This window comes from Trichechus manatus, unplaced genomic scaffold (genome assembly GCF_000243295.1).
Source record: "Trichechus manatus latirostris isolate Lorelei unplaced genomic scaffold, TriManLat1.0 scaffold00050, whole genome shotgun sequence".
NCBI lineage: Eukaryota > Metazoa > Chordata > Mammalia > Sirenia > Trichechidae > Trichechus > Trichechus manatus.
This window is the reverse complement of record NW_004443986.1, coordinates 14,656,555-14,679,464: the sequence shown is the minus strand read 5'-3', so window position 1 is coordinate 14,679,464 and position 22,910 is coordinate 14,656,555. Positions and strand designations below refer to the sequence as shown.

The 22,910-nt window shown below is 40.2% G+C and overlaps 1 protein-coding gene across 1 annotated transcript in view; it reads left to right on the top strand.

The window, feature by feature from the left end:
• The first annotated feature begins 1,568 nt into the window (after positions 1–1,568).
• The window catches only part of JAZF1 (JAZF zinc finger 1), a 160,067-nt gene continuing 138,725 nt past the window's right edge, over positions 1,569–22,910 (top strand). The window contains exon 1 of the mRNA XM_004377488.2: positions 1,569–8,881. Within this exon, the coding sequence (XP_004377545.2) occupies positions 8,769–8,881 (113 nt within the window). The 5' untranslated portion in view covers positions 1,569–8,768. The remainder of the gene's footprint in view (positions 8,882–22,910) is intronic.

Sequence of the window (22,910 nt, the reverse complement as noted above, 5' to 3'; positions counted from 1 at the left end):
GTTGTCAAGGATTTCATTTTACTTGGATCCACAATCAACACCCATGGAAGCAGCAGTCAAGAAATCAAAAGACACATTGCATTGGATAAATCTGCTGCAGAAGACCTCTTTAAAGTGTTGAAAAGCAAAGATGTCACCTTGAAGACTAAGGTGTGCCATGAAGTTTTCAGTCACCTCCTATGGATGTGAAAGCTGAATGATGAGTAAAGAAGACCGAAGAATTGTCGGCTTTGAATTGTGGTGTTGGAGAAGGATATTGAATATACTGTGGACTGCTAAAAGAATGAATAAATCTGTCTTGGAAGAAGTACAACCAGAGTGCTCCTTAGAAGCAAGGATGGCAAGACTGTGTCTCACATACTTTGGATGTGTTGTCAGGAGGGATCAGTCCCTGGAGAAGAACATCATGCTTGGAAAACTAGAGAGTCAACGAAAAAGAGGAATACTCTCAATGAGATGGATTGACACAGTGGCTGCAATAATGGGCTCTAACGTAACGATTGTGAGGATGGTGCAGGACCAGGTAGTGTTTCATTCTGTTGTACATGGGGTCGCTGTGAGTCGGAACCAACTCGATGGCACCTAACAACAACATTTTCTCTGGAGGAGCCCTGGTGGCACAGTGGTGAAGAGCTTGGCTGCTAACCAAGAGGTCGGCTGTTCAGATCTACCAGCTGCTCCTTGGAAACCCTATGGGGCACTTCTGCTCTGTCCTGTGGAGTCACTATGAGTCAGAATCGACTGGACAGCAATGGATTATTCTCCCTGGAGGAGCCCTGGTGGCACAGTGGTTAAGCACTTGGCTGCTACTCAGAAGGTTGGCAGTTCAAACCCACCAGCTGCTCCACAGGAGAAAGATGTGGCAGTCTGCTTCCATAAAGATTACAGCCTGGAAAACCCTGTGAGGCAGTTCTACTCTGTCCTTCAGGGTGAGTTGCAAGTGACTCGGCAACAACGGGCTTGGTATTCTCCCTGCCTTTTCTCTTGTCATCTAGCTTCACCCACCAGGGAGGTATCTAGTTAAGATAACCTACTTATAGGCTCTTTCCATGGGTAGAAGTGATATCTAAAACTTCCTTAGATGCTCCCTCATGGTCTTTTGTAGCACATACTGCTTGGATCCATCATGAGGTTCATTTCTGGGGAAGCAGAAGGACGTGTGTTGTGCACCCACATGTGCACCTAGGGTTAAAGGACACCAAGTTTTGGCTTTACTCCTCTTTGAAACCATTTCCTTATTCATTAGTCCCAGATTGACCCCAGTCCCCAGGGCTGTTGTATACAGATGTTTAGGTTGTACACTTCACTGGTGTACCTGACAGCCATGATGGTCTCTGGCAGGTTCTCTTATCTATGTGGTAGTAAGGTGAGAGTCCTGGTGGATAAGCAATACCTTGTCACCACTGAAGAGTATGGACTAATAATGTCATTTTGATATGTGTAGGACTACACATTTTATGGGAGTCCCTGAGTGGCACAAATGGTTAACTGCTCAGCTACTAACCTAAAGGCTGGTGATTTACTTCCAAAAGATCAGTCACTGAAAACTCTATGGAGCACAGTTTTGCTGATACACGTGGGCTCTCCATGAGTCAGAGTCGACACTATGGCAACTGATTTGGTGTTTTTGTTTGTTTGTTTGTTTTATACATTTTATACTTAGGGAAAAATAGCTACCATTCCTATGGTGACCTTAGGATTTTGATGGGTTGATAAAGAGTTAGAGAGTATCCTAGTCGAACTATTTCTAAATAACTTTGACCTTCTTGGCCGTGCCAGAAATACTGAAGCCTGCAACATGTAGTGTTTGTTTATAAATGAGCCTCCTGGAGCTTTGTCCAAACAGTTCTTTGTTGAATACTGTTATTTATTTGCTTGTGGCAGGAAAACTCAGGCTACAAATGTGAACGTGAGTGCTCTTTTTTAATAGAGGGTGTAATTGTGCTGCAGTGTCCCCGACTTTTAGATATTTAGCTCATAAAGTTTATGGCAACACTTAACTGCATCTGGATTTCACATTGGATTTGGGAAGGCAAGAATCTCACTGTAATTTGCACTGACTGCCTTGTAATGGAAATTATGGCTTGGGAAAAGTTTTAAATGACGTGTCTATAAACTAAGGAAAAGTTGATCCATTCAAAGGCTGGTTATGTGCAATTGTAGGATTGGTTTTTTTTTTTTGAAAGGGCTGTTGCCAACAAGAAATATTTATTTCAGCAGCTGCAGTAAACTAGCCGTGAATTAAAGAGTTGGTCTTTGTAAATAGTTGGTTGATCAAATTCGATCTTAAAAGTGGAGTGAAAGTTGCAACAGAACCATGCTGGGCTTTTAAGAAAGCTGTAAAGAATGTCTGTATGGAGCTCAGTGTTATAACCGGATGGTAGCAATGACTTCCGAGGATGAGCAACCTCTTTTAGAGGTTAGAATGCTGGCCTGATGGGACTCAGGAGTTCTGAACCTAGCCTTGTCATCAGCTGGGTTTGTGGAAGTAGACAACCTCCTAGGCTTTGATTTTTTTGCTGCTTTGTTCCTACCTGCCTTTCTGGTTTCTTTCTTTCCTTCCTTCCTCCCTCCCTCCCTTCTTTTCCTCCCAATTTGGGTTTTGTTATCTCTCATTCATATTTGAGACATTTTCATCAAATGTCTAGTGTTCATCCCTTGACTATTATTTGCATGTTTAAGACTGAGGCAGTAAAAAACAGATGGGAGGCTGTGGATGGAGGCATGGGTCGAGCTTGTTGACCATGGACTTCACTGTAGGAAGGTTATTTGATTAGGGAATCACCAGATGTTGGCTGGAGGTCTTTTCTCTACACCCATTACTTTAATCAGAGATGAGTCCTTCTCACTGGCTGACTGCCAGTGTTCTTGGGAGCATGAAGGAAGCATATTTCCATTTTAGTTTCCCTGTTTTCGGTCCTGTGCTCCCTCTACTGCCACCTCCCACTCTGCTTTGTTTGGTGTCCTGGTTCAGTGTATCTGAATAATCAGCCTCTAAAACAGTCCTCCTGTTTTCAGCCCTGAACCTACCTCTTGCCTTTTGCCACACCTGGCACTTCCCAGACAGGATCTCTTAGGCCTTCTGCAGGGGGGTTCAGCTACTGGCTGAATCAGGGTCTCACCACTGTAGGCACTTTAGGTTGTAACTTCACTCTTGGTCAGTTTCTACTCCTGTGTAAGTGTTCTAAGGAGCGCTGGTGGCGCAACGGTTAAGTGCTCGGCTGCTAACAGAAAGGTTGGCAGTTCAGACCCACTTAGTGGCTCTGCAGGAGAAAGACCTAGCAATCTGCTCCCGTAAATATTACAGTCCAGTTCTACTCTGTTACATGGGGTCCCTATGAGTTGAAATTAACTTGATGGCATCTAACGTAACAACATAGATTTTCTGTCTTCAAAATACTGATTGAAATCATTTGTCTGCTAATGTGCCCTCTCCCTTTTTTCTATCCCTAGTGAGTTTTTTATTCTGTTTTCATTTTTAATGGGGTCTTGATGATAAAGAAAACAAATGCCCGTGGTCAATCTGCCATGTTTAATCAAAAGTCTTCAGTTTTCTCATCATAAAATAAATCGGTCAGTGTATTCATTCAGCCGTATTGTGCATCTTCTTCATGCATGCCAAGCACTGAGCTGAGTGCTAGAGAGATGCAAGTTCCTGAGAAGTGTGGAGGGGCAAGAATATACCCACAGGACATAAGAACATTGAGGGCGCTAGGAATGAAGTGCTGCAGAGTAAGGAGGGAGGGATTTTGTGGAAGTCCACGCTGGATAAATTTTAAAACTCTGCAGCTTTTATGAGTGGAACCACGTGTGGGAAGGCTGAGAACAGACACTACCCATTAATTATTACTGAGTGGGTCCAAAGAAAAGTGGCATATCCAGCCCAGATCTTTGAAATCACTCATCTGGTTGAGTGGGGCTGTGGGCTTTCCAGCCAGGGTCTTCCAGTGCTGCAAATCCTCCACTGCCTTCCTACTCACATCTTCTCAGGCCTCCTGCTGTTGCCAAACTCACTTAGAGAAGATCCTGGCCAAACTCACTTAGAAAAAGATCCTGGCCAAACTCACTTAGAAAAGATCCTGGCGTTTGGAGGGTGTACTTTGAGGAAGGCCTTTTTGAGGCGTGATGTCATGCCTTCCCCTCACTGCTGCCTTCCAGCCTGCAAATCCTCATTCCAACGGAGGCCTCTTTAGTCTTGTTGAGAGAGGTACTGTGGCTGGTTTCTGACTTTCCTAAATTGTAAGTAGTTCCAGGTATATAAACCCCAACAATGTTGACTAGCTAAAGCATAGCCAGAGTCCATGAGCTCATTAATTAGCCTGAGTCAACCCAGCAAACAGGCCTGGTAGAATTCTCCTTTAGGCTTGAAGATAACACTACAAAAGGCTATTAGAAACCTTGTAAATCCAAACACTCGTTGTCATTAGTTCCCAAGGCAGGAGACAGCAGAGCCGATGAATATGGGCCTTATTGATTGAACAAGGTGGTTTGTGGTGTTTGCCTTTCCTTGGGCGCGTTGCAATTTCTGTTCCTGTTGAGAAGGATCTGAATGTTGTCCTGTCCTTATTTCTGCCGTCTGCCTTGCTTTTTCCTTTCCACTTGAGAAGCAATGGGAGCTAACGCTGTAACATCAAGCCCTTTGCCATTTAATTGAATCTGTAAAACCATGAGTCACTAGGACCATATGAGCTGCAGAAAGCTTCCACTCTGTCTAGTGTTATGTAGGTAAATCATTATAGAGCTGTGCATTCAAAGTATTTCCCTGAGATAACAATGAGTAGAAGAGGCACATTGCTGTTTACTTTAGAGGATGTTGTGTTTTAAAGCTTTGAAGCAAACTGATAGGCTTTTATCACTAGGATATTTTTTAATGCATTTTAATATTTAATTCCTTTAGCTTTCAGTCAACTTGAAATCTGAGTGTGCAAGGGTGGCATGAGGCAGAAAACACTCTCATAATCTCTGTTCATGTTGTGTTTGGGAACACCCTGCCCTGCTGATAAATTTTGGGTTTATCGTCCATCAATTCTTAGAGATATAAAAGTGGTGTCTGTAGACAGCCATTATTATATAAATACTGTCTTTGTTGCCCGGTTCCCAGCTTAAGAAGCATCATATGGCTATGAAAAATTCTAGGTCTTTTTTTTGTCCCATAGATGACCTATTTACTGAGGTGGATTATATCTCTGGGCAGTTGTAGACAATTTCAGTTCCAGGTTTCTATTTGTGCCATAAAGAAACAAACCAGAGGAATATCTGGGAGATTGTGTACTATAGCCATTCCAATCCATATTATATTTCTTACTGTACCAACTTATGCAAAATTTACTCAATAGTGTGGCACGTGGTATAAGGAAGTTGGGGTATGTTGTTGAATTCAACTTGATTTTAATCTCTCCACTTCATTTTGATAATGTTCATTCTGTTTTCTTAATCCTCATGAGGAATATGTCATTGTGCAGTACCAGCAGGCCGTCCTGCTGTGAAAATGCAAGTCTGTTGTCTCTCTAGTCCTCTCCTGGGGTGAGTTTTTAGCAACAGTTACTTTTTGTCAGAGAGGAAGAAATAATGAAAGCAGCTGTTATATTTTTACTGAATGTGAAATGATTAACAGTGTAATTAAATCTGTAAAATGGTAAGTCATGATCACCACACAGCAGTCAGCCAGGAAACGAGGGATGGAACTGATGTTTATTTGTGACCAGCAGCCCATGGTCTTCCTCCAGTAGCCCTTTTGTGCAGCCTTCTCCTGATTTGTGGGCACCAAGCACCTAATTTCAAGAACTCAAAGCTTTAATTGAGGTTATGGAGGGTGCTCAAAGAAAGGTTTAATCTGAAAAAGATGTTTTAGGCCTGGTGGATGTCTGTCCAGAACTTCTACGTTCTTGGTTAACAGAGTCTGCATTCTAGAAAAAAGAAGCCTGGCTGAGGTGTTTCCAGATGGTCTTTTTGTCATGGAGAGGGTGGCATTTAGAAGCTATAAGTCGGTTTCACTGCTCATAATCTAAGGATATGTCAGCATAAGTCTAGCATAAGTTATGGAAAGCGATGAAGCAAAGTAAGAAAATCAAATTTCAAAACCTTGCTTTGCAAATAGAGTACTGAACATTATTGAATTCTTTGTGAAACAAGATTCCAAGATGCAATTTGTGTGAATGTCAGGGGCCAACACCATTTTATTTGAGCATCAGATAACTGTAGAATTTTATATAAGGTGCTTTCTTCTCTTTCCCTATCATCTCCCGTCCACCAAAGAGGTATTACTAGTTTAAAGAATAATATAAATGTATGCATGTGTACACATATACTCAGACACGCACACGTGTGCAGGCAGTCCCCGCGTTACGGAAGAGATCTGTTCCTAAGTCTGCCTTCAAGACCAGTTTATAGGTAAGTTGGAGCAGGTGCGTACGGTTCTAATTTAGCCTTCGTTTAGTGCAAGAGAAAGCTTTAAGCCTTTTCAGTGATTTAACAGTCACACATGCAGCAAGTGAAGGTGATTGTGGTGATGAATTTGTTGTGAGTAGGGGTTGGTTCAGTCGTTTCAAAGTGAGGGCAAATTTACATAACATTCAAGGACAAGTACGAGTTATTCAGTTATTCGTAACCTGGAGACTTATTCTACACAAATAAAAAATATCAAGGTAGCTTGGAAAGATAATATTTAAAATATTTTAGAAATTATATTATTTGGAAACAAACAAAAGCTTTAGAAGATGATCTGTGGGAATACTGTTTGATTGGGGGTCCGTTACAGGAATGAAAGCAAAAGTGAAAGATACAAAAATGTTTGTTGGCCCCTTTATTCTTTCCCGCATTATATTCATATTTTAGACTTAAAGCAGTGTTATTTTCTTTCAGAATAATATACAATATGTCATCACGCATCAGAATGTCTCTTTTGAAAGAATGTGTTTTAATCAATCAATTTGAGGCCCCTGTCTCACAGGCTAAACCTCTTGATCATCAATTCCTAAACTCATACTATTTTGTGAGCCCTTGAGAAATTTTCCACAGACATCTGCAATCATTGCCTCGTTCTTTATCTTCCTCTTTCTTTTCATTTCCATGGATTGTGTCACCAATCTGTTTCTTACCTCGTTAACCACCTGGAAAGACCTTGCAGGATTGGTATGTCAGTCATCATTTGCATACATGGTCTGCTCAGCATTCAAATACACCTTTTTTTTTGACAAAACATCTTTCTCTGTTGAGCTTTGTTCTACTGTCTCCTCTCCAGTAAGTACAGGTCAAGTGCATAGAGCAGTCTTCTCAGAAACCTTGATGTACTTTGGGATCACAGTAAACTTGGATTAGTGTGAGTTAGGGTTGTGTTTGAAAAATACATATCCGTAGAAGAGTGGTTTCTGGGTATTTAGAGATATGCTGGTTGTAGGGATAGGCCAGTCACCTAGGAACTGCCTCAGTTGCATATGTAATCATTGGAGGCAGGAGAAGAAATGCTGGCTGCTAATCTGTTCTCATTTGCACTGCCAAAACCTTGAGACCTGACTCGATGGAGCCATTCAGAGAATCTTTGTCTCTTGTTAGGAATTTGGCTTTCAAGGACCCAGGCAAAGTGGCGGTGGCAAAGACCCAGGAAACAGGATTTCTGAATAGAGTGTCCCTGTAATTCTTGGCATAGAAAAAACAATAAAGTGAACGTGAGATTCTTAACTTTAGCACCAAGAATAAAATTGGCACTACTGTTGCATGTTAGTCAGGGAGCCAAAAAGCATTCTAAATTGATTTTTGGGCTATCATTTTTGCCCCCCGTGCTGTGTGCCACTGTGTCTGCTCCCCAACCCCCGCCACCTGTTAATGCACTTTAAAGTTAGTGTATGTATCTTACATCTACCACTCGCAGTAAACACCTCCCCTACCAAGGCGCTTGAAACAACATCTGTCATTACATCAAAGAAGGTGTTATTGCCAAGTGCAGCTGGAAGACTTCTAATCATGAGATGATTTTAAATGAGGTTATAATTAAATCTGTGTTAAATGTCTGAACTTTTTTCTAAGAAAATGTAAAACGAGCTCACTTTCCTCCTTTTATAGTCTTATTATATACACATTGTTTTTGTGTGTATTTATCACTGTCATTTCTCTACATGAGAAACTTGAGAATACATTTCTAGTTGTGAAAAGTGCTTTTGTTGTGTTGTGCCAGAGAGGCATAGTGAGGAAGTGTTGCCATGGTCTTGAATTCTATCTCTTCAAGGGGAAAACCCCTCTGGTGAATGTGGTGTTTGTTGACTCTGGACCAGCATGAGAATTTCTGATTGAGAGTCTAGAAGAGTTATAATAAACTCATTATACATTTAAGAAGAAGAGCTGCCTTCCAGAAAATGAATCCAAACCCAGAAAAGTGTTCATTGAACAAGAACAATACTCAGTAGAATTTCAAATTGATGGACCTTTCCAATGGCAACTAATTTGTTCCAGCATTGAAATGATCATAATTAACAGAGACTTTCTTTCTTGGTCCGATTAACCACTGAAAACCATGCCAACATTGTAACTGTAAGCAGTGAAAACCAATATTTATGAGGGGGATTGTGCAAGAGTTTGTGTGACAGATGGGCATTTTATCACTGTTGATGTTTGGAATTCCCTTGGAAAGTAATGCAATATCTTGTTATTTATGAACGAATGAACAAATGATTGTGCTTTACTGACTGAGTTTTCTTTACAAAGAGGTATACGAAATTAATCTTTTTCTCTGTTTAGCCTCTGTTAGCTTCTTTTAGGTAGCCTCATATATTCTGATGCAAAAGCTGAAAAATCATAATTGTGTTTTTATTACAGATACTGATCCACGTGTTTTAGAAAAACAAGAATTACAGCAGCCAACCTATGTTGCCCTGAGTTACATTAATAGGTAAGTCATTTTCAGAATTTATAGCAACCTCATATCTGTCACATATTTACTTTTAAAATGTATCTTTTTAACAGCAGAAAAAATGTTTTCAGTCTTAAAATGTTTGCATGAGATTATTTAAAAGCAACCTCTGTATGGTATTTCCATATTTTTCTGTTGGGGCATGTAGAATTGTAATTCTGTATGCATATGGCTGAAAAGATGACTGATTTATAAGCTCATTCTGGAAGCATTTTGTATGCAGAGTTAGAATATGCTCTCTTGACTTCATAGGACTGTTCAGGGGGATTAATGGATTTATGTTTGAGTGAAACTTTTAAACCCTAGGGTAAAAAGTACTTTATGAACTCAAAACATTGTTGGAATATCAGAATGTATCAGAATGTAACCAGTTGAAATATTTTATTGTCAGAAAGTCATTTAGTAGGCGTTCATCTTTTACCAAAAACATTCTCAGCAACTAGCCCCATCTGCCTGGAGTAACATGAGTTTTCACTAAAGCTGGATGTGTGAGCCCAACTTCAGGGAACCATTTACAACTTGATATATCAGGTCTGAAAGAGGACCTCGTGTTTCGGCCAGCTCAAATAATTAAGGAGACAGTAATTTTTGGAGAGAACCTGAAATCAACTTAGGTAAAGAAAACACACCCCCAAAGAGTAAAAGAGGTGAGTAAAAGCAAAACTAGCTTTTAAGGAGAATGCAGAACTCACTGCTCGTGAATTTCTGTTGATGGTCCTTTTGATATAAGATGAAGAATGTTCCAGTCTCTTGGTACTAGAGCTGAGATCTGAAGGAGAAACCTGGGAATGAATTATCTGTACTGTTTAATTTTAATTTTTTTTTTTTAGGAAATTTATTTAATTCTTGCCTAGGTAGAGCTTTGAGGTCACCTGTGCCCAATATCCTGTTCCTTTAAAAGAAGCATGCTTTAGAAAGAATTCATTAACATAACATCTACTGCGTGTCTCCTTTGAATTTCCTATTTATCAGCCTTCCCAAGAAGTGAGACAAAATATCTATAATATTCACTACCCATAATTTTTTCATCTTCATAATAGTTTCATTATTTGTAGTGAATACATACTCATTGCCTACAATTTTGGAAGTTCTAAGCAGAACACTTTCGAGATCACATCAGATACAGATAAAGATGTATATACTGTCTGGGTATCTTACAGAACCTGTGTTTTCTGTGATTAGCAAGAGTTTTGAAAAGTTTTTAATTATATATTAGAGTTATATGAATGTAATATATATTAACTAGCCTAATATTACCGAATAGGATGAATAGGCTTATAGATTAATTGTGGTATTAATAATAGGATTTTTTAATAGTGTGACTCTTAGGCTTGGGGTAAAATGTCTTCTCTGGTATAGACGCATTCATATAATACTGAGCTTTATTTTAAGAAGATTCTATGAAATTTTCACATTCATTCTTCCTGTTTATGTTTTTGCCATGTTGGACAGCAAGTATCTATTAGTTACATATGTATTATACTTACTAAAGTAATAAATATTCTGCCAGGTGTGATTTGAGAGTGCAAAAGAAGTCTCAAAGTGTAGGGGCAAGGACCACACACAGAGAACCTAATTAAATGCGGTAGCTTAGGATAAACCGTGCAATAGGATATGCCAAAATCCTATAGAATCAGGGCGTGATTAGAGGGTATGAAATTTCTTCTATAAGGCTTCTGGGGGAAAGTGAGTCATTTTTTTAAAATAGGCTTTTATTATTACAGCCATATATAGACATATAGAAAGTTACAAAATATAATCAAGCAAAAAAAGTTTTTTTAGTAACATCACATTCTCACCACCGAGATACGACTGCTGGTAACACTTTAACACACGTTTTTCGGTTTTCTGAAAATACGTATGTGTGTATGTGTGTGTATACAATTTTAATCAAAACCAACCAAACCAAACCCGTTGCCGTCAAGTCAATTCCGACTCATAGCGACCCTAAAGGACAGAGTAGAAGGACTGCCCCATAGAGTTCCAAGGAGCGCCTGGCGGATTCGAACTGCTGACCTTTTGGTTAACAGCCATAGCTCTTAACCACTACATCACCAGGGTTTCCTTTTCAATCACAAGTTGTACATAATGTTTTACAACCTGCCTTTTTATTCAGTGATTTCCATCTTTCCGTTTCAGTAAATTTTCATCTTTAACACCCAAATCATATTCAGATTTTCCCAGATGAACTAAACATATCCTGTATAGCTGGTTTGTCTAATCCAGTGTCCAATCCAGAACATCACATTGTACCTGGATGTCTTGTCCCTTAAGTCTTTTAATCTGGTGCAGTCCCTTTTTATTGATGATAACTTGCTGAAGAGTTGAGCCATTTATCCCACATGACACTCCCACTTTCTGGATTTTCTTTTGGTTGTCTCTTCAAGATGTCATTTGGCATATTCTTGTATCTCCTGTATTTCCTATAAACTGGAATTTAGAGCTAGAGAAGAAGAGTCTTGTACTGGGCACCTTATTGCATTTAGAGGCCTGAGAAAATAGTGAGAGAATTCATCAGATAAAGAGAGAGAAAAGTAGACAAATGTAGCGGATCAATACATTTACTAGTGATCTTTAAGTGAAGAGAAGGACTGTGTATGGAGGGTTGCCCAGTTTACTATCAAGCTTCTCCCTCAGAATGCCTTTGAGAACAGTGCTACATTCATAGCATAGTACTTAACATAGAGTCAACACTCTATGGATATTTGTTAGTAAATGGTAAATAGAAGCCTAGTAAACAAATGAGAAGTCTGGACAACCAACACCTGCAAAGAAGAAGCCAGGCCTGGTCATAGTGAAAAACGTGCTTAAAAGGAGTCTTTGGGGGCCTAGGATAAGAGAAGGGAAACATACAGTATTATAGTTCAGAAGAAGCCAGTGTGGTGTTAGTTGGTTGTACTGTAATGGCTTGGGTGTTGCTGTGATGCAGGAAGCTAGCTATGCTACCAGTATTTCAAATACCAGCAGCGTCAACAATGGTAGGCAAATTTCAGTGGAGCTTCCAGACTAAGACAGACTAAGGAAAAAGGCCTGGCAATCTACTTCTGAAAACTGGGCAGTGAAAACTCTGAATCACAACAGAATATTGTCTGATGTAGTGCTGGAAGATGAGCCTCTTAGGTTGGAAGGCACTCAAAATACACAGTGGCAGCAACACTAGGCTTGAGGGTATCAACAATCATGAAGATGGAGCAGGACCCGGCAATGTTTCGTTCTGTTGTACTTGGAGTCACCATAGTCGGTGCTAACTAAATGGAAACTAACAACCCCAACAAATGTGAAGCAAAATTAGCATAACAACAGTATCCTGAATACGGCAGGAAAGAGAACCAGTTAAAAAAATAAAAACAAACCAATGTCAAGGAAATAAAACTTTCTATTTGTTGGACTTTTTTTTTTTTTTTTTAGCCTTAGAGAAAAATAAACTCTAATTTTGCTGAACAGTGAAGACAAGGGGAAAAAATGAGTATTTCTCTCCTCACATATCTGTTTATACAACCCTGATGGATACTTGGGCATCTCAAAATTGGGATGAAGCTTTCTTTGGCAGTAACATTGACTGATCAATTAACAGAGAGTTAGCATTCTTAAAATGGAGTTAGCGTTTTGGATTATAAGAAAAGAAAATACTTAAATAGAAGTTGGTACATTTATTTATGCTTATTTTAAATTGTTCTACTCTGTATAATATGCGTTGAACATAATAAATGTTTACAGATGGAAAGAAAAATCTTTTAATTCCCTTAAAAATCAGTCTGTTAGAACACCTGAACAAATTTTAAAATAGAGATGGTTCAGTGAGAATGAGGGGAAACTGAATGAATTAGTGAAGGTTATGGGAATAGTGCTGGGGAAAAAATATGAATTTTAAGGTTAGGAGGTTCTGTTAATTTTGTAATGTGAGGTTATGATTAACTAACAATGACAACTCTGTATAATGGGAAATTTGATTGCTTAGTCTGTATAATTATACACCTTGGAAAAAAGTATAAAGGGCAAGTGGGAGAAAAAAAGATTTTAAATGAAAGTATCATATAAAAGATAATACTAGTAAGAGCTAACATTTACAAAACACTTTTTATGACTTGGGCTCTATGCTAAGCATTTTACATTGCTTATTTCATTTATTTTTCACATTAACAATATGAGAGGAGGTACTATGATAATCTCCATTTTGTAGGTAAGAAAGTTGAGACGTAAAAGTTAAGTAACTTGTCCCCAGCAAGTAAACGGGGAGCACTGCAATTCAAACTTACACAACTGGGCTCCAGAACAGGTGTTTCTAACTGCTCTGTAACCTGACTTGTTGGGATATCAATTAAGTACTAAAAGGAGAATTTGGAAGACCATCCAATATTGGAAAAGTAGGTAGATCAGCTGGGCAGAGAGGCATACACAGACAAAAATAACACAGGCTGAGGAGTAATTACTCTGCTTCAGGTAATTGGAGGGTGGGAGACATTAGAAGCTAAAAACACAGAGACGTGACCAGTAACTCCTCTAGCTACCACAAAATTGGGTAGACTGTTCAGGCGAATCCCAGCATATAGCAGGCCTCCCTCAGCTCTAGTGGGGAAGGATACCGCAGCATCTCAGATCAGTGGGAAAGAAAGGGTGGAGTACAGTGAGCCCATAGGAAATTATACTCCACCATGTCTCCCCAATGAGGCAGGTAATAGGTGAACTACAGAGTGAAGTCAGGTTAGTCTCGATAAAAAGGTCAAGAAGAAGCCCTAGACTGCATCTGGGTATTTCTTTCAGGTTCTTGTATGTACAGTTCAGGTAGCTGCCTTGAGGTGACAAGGCAGCTTATTAATAATTTGTGACTCCTCAGAAATGAATAACTAAGATAAAGACATAATAAAGTGCAGTCCTTAGAGAAAGGGAAATTGGGAGGTGAGCCCCATGGTCACCTAGCTCACTATCAGAGGATAATTTCCTGACTACAGTGCAGTGAACTAGAGTCCAAGCACAACATGCTAGTCCTACTAAGCTAAGAAGGCAGAAGTCAAAGCTGGAGCAGCTAAAGCCACTGAAATCTGCAGGATGGAGAGCTAGAGATGAGGGAACTGTGTGCAGGGACGGGACCCAAAAGTCTGTGTGAGGGTCCTTCACATGTCCATGGCAAGGGTGGGCTACTTATGTTTAAGAAAGGACTCTGTGAGTCCTACTAGAGAGTGGCTGCTACAGGGGTAAGAATGGACCAGAGATAGCAGAGGTCAGATGGTGCTAGGAGCAGTATTGTATTCCAGCCCAGCGAGCACTGAAATACTTTAGTATCTTAGCTGAATAACTAGAGTTTTAACAGAAAGATCTCACCTTAGAAATAAGGACCTAGCACTAGAATATAGCCTACTCTAGACCCACCCTAATAATGCCTAAAACCAAGATACCATAAGATCCTCAGAGGAGAGAGAGTTTGGAGGTTAAGTCCTGACAAGTTAGAGGACCTTAGAAAACACTTGAGATGTTCCACACATCTGCACCAATAACATATATATCTAGGCCTATACAAATTCAACATATCAGCCTTAAATTGAACTGCCTGCTAGAACAAAATAGTCTTTTCAGGAATGTAACAATTCACAATGTCTAATGTATAATAAAAATTACTAGACATAGAAGAAACAGGAAAATGTTATTTTTAGCTGCCGTCTAGTCAGTTTCTGCTCATAGCATCCCTATGTACAACAGAACAAAACACTGCCTGGTCCTGTGCCAGCCTTACAATCACTGTGTTTGAGCCCATTGTTGCAGCCACTGTGTCAGTCCATCTCGTCAAGGGTCTTCCTCTTTTTTTGCTGACCCTCTACCAAGTATGATGTCCTTCTCCAGGGACTGATCCCTCCTGATAACATGTCCAAAGTATAGGTCTTCTGAAGCAGATTTGCCCAATGAATATGTCATTTGGTTTCTTAACTGCTGCTTCCATGGACATTGATTGTGAATCCAAGCAAAATGAAATCCTTGACGACATTATCATTTTCTCCATTTAACATGATGTTCCTTACTGGTCCCGTTGTGAAGATTTTTGTTTTATGGTGAGGTGTAGTCTGTACTGAAAGCTGTAGTCTTTTATCTTCATCAGTAAGTGCTTCAAGTCTTCTTTGCTTTCAACAAGCACGGTTGTGTCATCTGTATATTGCAAGCTGTTAATGAGTCATTCTCCAATCCGAAAGCCACGTTCTTCATGTAGTCCAGCTTCTTGGATTATTTGCCCAGCATACAGATTAAGTATGGTGAAAGGATACAACCCTGACGCACACCTTTCCTGATTTTAAACCACTCACTGTCTGCTTGTTTTGTTCAAACGTAGGCCTCTTGGCCTACGTACAGTTTCTTCATGAGCACAATTAAGTGTTTGGAATTCCCATTCTTTGCAATGGTATCCCTAATTTGTTATGATCCACACTGTTGAATGCCTTTGCATACTCAATAAAACATAGGTAGGCATCTTTGTGGTATCTTCTGCTTTCAGCCAAGATCATCTGATATCAGCAATGATATCCCTCATTCCACATCCTCTTCTGAATCCAGCTTGAATTTCTGGCAGTTCCTGTGAATGTACTGTTGCAACCATTTTTTAAATTATTTTCAGCAAAATTTTACTTGCTGTGATATTAATGATATTGTTCAGTAATTTCCCCATTCTGTTGGATCACCTTTCTTTGGAATGAGTGCAAATATGAATCTCTTCCCGTTGGTTGGCCAGGTAGCTGTCTTCCAAATTTTCATGGCATAGACAAGTGAGTGCTTCCAGCATTGCATCCATTTGTTGAAGCATCACAATTGGTATTCTGTCTATTCCTGGAGCCTTGTTTTTCACCAGTGCTTTCAGTGCAGCTTGGACTTCTTCCTTCAGTACCATCAATTATTGATCATAATGCTACCTCCTGAAATGGTTGAACTTGACCTGTTATATTTGGGACAGTGACTCTCTGTGTTCCTGCCATCTTCTTTTGAGGCTTCCTGCATCATTCAATATTTTGCCCATAGAATCCTTCAGTAACGCAACTCAAGATTTGAATTTTTTTCTTCAGTTCTTTCAGCTTGAGAAATGCCAAGCATGTTCTTCCCGTTTGGTTTTCTAACTTTAGGTCTTTGCACATTTCATCATAATACTTTACTCTTTCTTCTCGATCTGCCCTTTGAAATGTTCTGTTCAGCTCTTTTACATGATCATTTCTTCTTTTGCTTTAGCCGCTCTGTGTTCAACAGCAACTTTTGGAGTCTCTTCTGACAGCAACTTTTGGAGTCTCTTCTGACGTCCATTTTGGTCTTTTCTTTCTTTCTGTCTTTTTAATGACCTTTTGCTTTCTTCAAGTGTGATGTCCTTGATGTCATCCCACGACTCATCTGATCTTTGATCATTAGTGTTCAGTGTGTCAAATCTGTTCTTGAGATGGTCTCTAAATTCAGGTGGAATATACTCAAGGTTGTATTTTGGCTCTTGTGGACTTGTTTTTAATTTTCTTCAGCTTCAGCTTGAATTTACATATGAGCAATTGATGCTCTTTTCTGCAGTTGGCCCCTGGCTTTGTTCAGACTGATATTGAGCTTCTTCATTGTCTCTTTCCACAGATATACTTGATTTGATTCCCGTGTATTCCATTTGGCGAGATCACATGTATAGTTGCCGAGTATGTTGTGAAAACAGGTGTTTCTGATGAATAGGTTGTTGGTCTTGCAAAATTCTGTCATGTGATCGCTAGCATCCTTTCTATTACCAAGGACATGTTTTCCAACTACAGATCTTTGTTTCCAACTTTCACATTCCAGTCACTAGTAATTATTAATACATCTTGATCGCACGTTTGATCAATTTCAGACTGCAGAAGTTGGTAGAAGATCATCAGTTTCTTCCATCTTTGGCATTAATGGTTTGTGTGTAAATTTGAATAATAGTTGTATTAACTGGTCTTTGTAGGCATGTGGATATTATCCTATCACTGACAGTGTGTACTTTAGGATAGATCTTGAAATGCTCTTTTTGAAGATGAATGCGACGCTATTCCTCTTCACTTGTCATTCCATACATAGTAGACCATATATTGTCTGATTCAAAAATGGCCAATACCAGTCCATTTCAGCTCTCTAATGCCTAAGATATCGTTCCTCATGTGTTCATTTCATTTTTGACAACTTCCAGTTTTCCTAGATTCATACTTCATACATTCCATGTTCCAGTTATTAATGTTTGCAGCTATTTCTTCTCATTTTGAGTAGTGCCACATCAGCAAATGAAGGTCCCAAAAGCTTAACTCCATCCATGTCATTAAAGTCTACTTTACTTTGAAGAGGCAGCTTTTCCCCAGTTGTATTTTGAGTGCCTTCCAACCTGAGGAGCTCATCTTCTGGCATTATATCAGACAATGTTCCACTGCTATTCATAAGGTTTTCACTGGCCAGTTTTTTCAGAAGTAGACTGCCAGGTCCTTCTTCCTAGTCTGTGCTGGTGTTTGAAATGCCAGTGGCATAGCTTGCAGCATCACAGCAACATGCAACCCATCACAATACGGCAAACTGGCAGACGAGTGGTGGAGGAAAATGTTACCCTTAGTCAATAAAAAAAAGCAGTCAAAACCCTCCATGAGGACCCAGATGTTGGGTTTAGGAGACAATGACTTGAAAGCAGCCATTATAAATATATTCAAGGACTTAAAGGAAAAATATTCTAAGTAAGAAGTTATTTTGAATGAAAATAGAATCAGTCTGGATGCTCTTTTTTCTCCCTCCTTCTACGAGAATGTGGTCTGCTTAATGAAACCTTTCTTCCTCTTTTTCACTTTTCTCCCCACTCCAAAACCTCATCTAATCCCCCAAACTTACACTCTTGAGCTATTTCAGTTGGACTTATTTTTGCCAGATTACACTCAGTTATAGCCTCATAAAAAATACTGCAATTAGCCAAATATGCACTGACCTATTTATTTTATACAAACAAACCTGGAGCATTTGATTTTTTTTTTTTTAATCTATAGGCGGTGATTGTTTTTTCTTTCATGAAACCACCTGTTTGTGGTCTTCGGAGAGCAGTCATATTTATTACAGTACAAGACATGTTTTCCAATTTCCCTCTTTTGTCTACCAGATCTGAAGGTCTGCTGTGTGCTCCAGCCCCAGACTAAAGTTTGTGGCCTAAATGCATGCCATAAACATGTTGCATGCTGTTAGGTCTCAAACACCAGACATTATGCTACCATTTTCTTAGCCTATGTTTTTATGGACATTAGCTGAAACAAGGCTGAGATGGCTGCCTGCCAGATTTTCCTTGTAATATCTCTAACCTGATTTGGCCTGCTCATTGTGTTCTGCAAAGACCGTGTACTCTCAAGCGACACTAGAAAGGATGCCCTTGTGTAATATTTTAGCTTGCTCCAACAGAGTTAACTGGCACAAAACACCAGTAGGAGAGGTGACTTGGCAGAGCTGAGTGATATGATTCACTTGTTAGACACTGGGCCTCCTTGTGCAACTTACCTATTTGCATTCTACCATTTGTACCTTAGGGCAATTAGCATTTAAAAAAAGATTGCTTATACAACTCAAATCACATCGGGCCATTTTTTTTAAAGTCTTTCTTTCTTAGGTCCAATCATCAGTATTTATAACTGATTTTCTTTGTATGCATCTTTGAGCCCAGTTCAAAGCTGCATACAATGTTTTCAAAATCTTCAAACTTAGTTTAATTATTCAATGATTTTAATATCTAGAAGTGGGCTTGAATTTCTTTTTCCTGTATAGAAACCCATTTCCTGGGCTTTGTCCTAAGCAAGAGCTACTGTACTCAGTATCTCAAACTGTGAAGTTTCCGCATCACCACAGTCTCTGTTGCTTCACCTTCTTGTGCCCTCTCCGTGGCGCCATATTAGCCTTGAGATTTCTAGGGTCTCAGCCCTTCCTGCCTTGATTTGCCTCCACACTAGGAAGGTTGCTGAATATCAACTTTGAGTTTACTGTTTTAGATTAAATTCCCTTTTCCTCATGACCTTGCCTGCTCATTAACTCCAATCTTCAGCCTCAGATAAAACTAACAAGTGTCTTTTGACTCAGCAGCGGGTTGCTGAGTCACCACAGGGAAGTGCATAGCAGTGTGATTTGTCCCACTACAAATACAGCCTTTCCAACTTCAGCTGGACGCCCATGACTGTTCCATGATCCTTTCACTCAAATTGAAACACTGCTAAGCTTACCACACTACCACTTTAAACGTTTCCCGCTGAATTCTAATTCCCGGAGAAATTCCTGATCTAATTCACAAAGGAATTAGCAGATGCTCCGGAAGACAGTAGTCATTTCAGTGAATGGTCTCAGCTCCCCTCTTTTTCATCTTAAATTCATCTGGGTCTTTCACCTATGTTCTCTGCGTTCTGTTTCTCCTTTGTTCAAAGCTGGCACCACTGCCTACACTCAACAGCTATCCCTGTGGCCTCAAGCCCCCTCACCCCAGCTTCCTTTAGTCACTCTACTTATATCCTAAAGTCTTACCTACCCTAAGGATTCCCTTCTCATTTCTGATGTATTTTCATGAGTGACTACTGTATCCTCCTTGAGAATTAGCACTACTTGATCTACCTACATTTGATGCTGTTGGCCCCTTTCTGTGTTTGAAACCCTTTCCTTCATTGTGCCTATTAAGCTGTTCCCTCCCTGTTCCTTCCTGGTTCTTCGACCTCTCTGACACAAATGGTGACTTCTCCCTAAGCTTTAGCCTTAGTCATTTGCCTTTCTGTCTATATTCTCTCTGTTGTCATAACTTTAGAGCACCTCTGTGGAGAAGACTCCCCGACCTCTAATCCTGTGCTCCCTCCAATCCTCATTTCTGTCTTCCCACTACCTGTTGGTAGTTGAATGTTCACTACGGGCTCAACTTATCCAGTGCTGGGCCCATTATTTCACATTCTTCTCCCAAAGGGCTCCTCTTTTTTCAGATACATTGTATTGTTTAGTGGCATCCACCCAGATTAGTTTAGGAGGCTTGCACTTAATTATCTGCAAGCCTTCTCTTTTCCTCAGTGCCACCCAAATCTAAACCAAATTCATTGCCGTTGAGTCAATTCCAACTCATAGTCACCCTGTAGGACAGAGTAGAACTGCCTCACAGGGTTTCCAAGGCTGTCATCTTTATGGAAGTGGACTGCCACATCTTTCTTCCATGGAGCAGCTGGTGGGTTCAAACCACTGATCTTTTGATTAGCACTATGCCATCAGAGCTCCCTCTCTCAGTCCTAGTTCAATTAATCAGGCACCAAATCTGTAGTATCTGCATCCGACTTGCTTCTTGAATGCTTCCTCTGCCACTGTCCTTCCTTGAGGCTCTGGCTTCCAGTTTGGGGTTGTACCAAGGACTCACTAATCTCCCTGACTGTTTCCATTCTCTTCACTGCAACCTGTCTACCAGCTGCCATCAACCAGAGGATCTATCAGAACTATCAGCCTGTTAGGGCCACATACAAAAGCCTTCTGTTTTTTCCTTCAGCTTACAGTATTCCTCCTCTTGTCTGTACTACTCACACTCTCTCTCTCGTTTTGTTTTTCACGTAACCCCCTTCCAGGACAATAGATACAGCTTTAACTCATTCTGTTTAGTAGCTACATAAAATTCTGTAATATGGATGTATAAAAATTTATTTAACCATTCCACTGTGGATTGAGGGATGTTCAGATTGTTTTCAGTTATGTTTGTGTTTTTCGCCACTAATAACGATGCTGCCATGTGGATTTAAAAAAAAAACAAAATTTCCATCAGGTTGATTCCAACTAATAGTGATCCTATAGGACAGAGTAGAACTGCCTCATAAAATTTCCAAGGCTATAAATCTCTGTAGAGGCAAACTGCCGCATCTTTGTCCCATGGAGCAGCTGGTGGGTTTGAACCGCCATCCTTTGGGTTAGCAGCCAAGCACTTAACCACTGCACCAGCAGGGCTCCTTTGCCATGTGGATTAGTCCCTATCTATTCTACTGGCCAATATTCCTTTGCTTGTATTTGTATTTTAGTAGACAGTAAGTCAGATCCCCCTCTCTCTGCTGTTCAGAGCCCAACAGTGACTTCCCATCACACATGGAACAAAAGCGAAAGTCTTTACTATGGCCAAAAGGCTTCTGTGATTGCATGCCCCCCACTTCCCAGCCTTACCTCTAACCGCCCCCTAGTAAGAGCCACAGCTCCTGCTCCTGCTTCTTGATCACACTGAGCTCATGCCCTGCCCTCTGCTGGGATGCTGTCCTTCCATTGGAGCTTCGCCCAGGTCACCTCTCACCTCCTGCAGGTCTCTGGTCAGTGTCACCTGCACAGCAGACCTTCCCTGACAACCAGTTTAAATAGCAACCTGTCCATCTGTCTGTGTCCATCCCTCTGTGTGCCCTTACACTGCTGTATTGTCCTTCATAGCACTTATCACTGCCTGGAATGACACAGGTTATTTGTTTTGTTGTAGAGTGCCTATCTCCTTCAATAGAATATGAGCTCCATGGAGGCAGGGACTTTGTCCATCTTGGTCATTACTGGATCCTTAGCACGTAGAACAATCCGTAGTACACAATAGATGCTCAACAAATGTGTTTTGAATAAATGCATGAATAAGGATCGCAGTTTCATATGTGTGTATATTGTGTTGCTTTCTCGTTGTGTGTTTTACTCACCATTCCGTTTCCTGTCTCTTCACACCTGACTATGGCAAGTAATTTGCACATGGTATGAAATTAAATCAAGGGACTGTTGACAAAGTGGAAAATTCTGTAACACAAGGGATGACCTTGGAGATTCCCCCTCCACCCCCACCATACACATTTACAAAATGACTCAAGGCGCTGCACCTCTCTCATTTCATTTGGAAATTCAGATCGCTGGCAGTAATCTACTTGATTTATCGTTTTCCCCTTATGTGCGGCACCTCGGAGCTAATTAAGAAGGCCATGAATCTTCCCTCCGTAGCTCTAGCGCACTCCGTTTGCAGGATACTCTCATATTGCTGAGACTGTTGATTTGGGACCCGAGTTGAAACATTACTGAATTTTCTCACTTTGAGGTTCATTATGCTGAGCCCAAAGACTAGTCCCGCCTTTGAAGGTCCCCTCACTGGCAAGCTTTAAAATAGCTCCATGTTCCCAGTTTCTAAATAACTTGTTCTCATTTCCTTCACCATGGCCAAGACTTTGCCCATTGGCTCAGGGCAGCACAGCCAGATCAGCCGCATGTCCCCTGAAAGACCTCTCCATCCTCAGCCACAGTGTCGAGTCTCTTTCCCCAGAGCTTCTCTTCTCACCTCTGGCCTGTGCAGAGGTTGTTTCCAGTGATAGCAGTCTGGACTTAGAAAGGATATCCACACAGCTATATTGTCCCAAACAACACACAAGATTATCAAGCCCTAACAAATGAAGATGGTCAAGTCATAAGAAAACATTAACCTAAAAACCTTAAAAGACCAGAGATCAATTTTATCAAAATGATCATGTTGAGAATGAAATGCATAGTATAAAAAATTTCTTGCACTTTATCATTTTCAGCAGATTAGCTTCTGTTAGTTGAGCACCTACTATGTGTGGGGCATTGGGCAAGGCACTTTTGAAGGTTCTAGTCTACCCAGAGGTGCCCCAGAAGAAAGGCCTGAGATGTACTTCCAAAAAATCAGCCACTGAAAACCCTGTGGAGCACAGTTCTGCTCTGACACACGTGGGAATCGCTATGAAATCAGAATTGACTCAGTGGCAATTGGTTTGTTTTTTGTTGTTGATTTTTTTTGTTTTTGTTTGTTTAGTCCTGACACTGACCCTGTGTCATAGCAATTATCTACCATTTACACCTAAGAAAGTGGACTCCCAGGGAAGTTGCAGGAGCTTTTAACCTTTTTTCTGCCCATTTTGTAAACTATGATGCCTATGGGCTACTTCCCAAAATAATGTTTTTAAGTTCATAAGCTAAAGTATATGAGATTACAAGGAAAATCAATTATATTAAGATCAGTTGTCAAAATACTAAAATTACGAATTAGTGATATAGTAATACA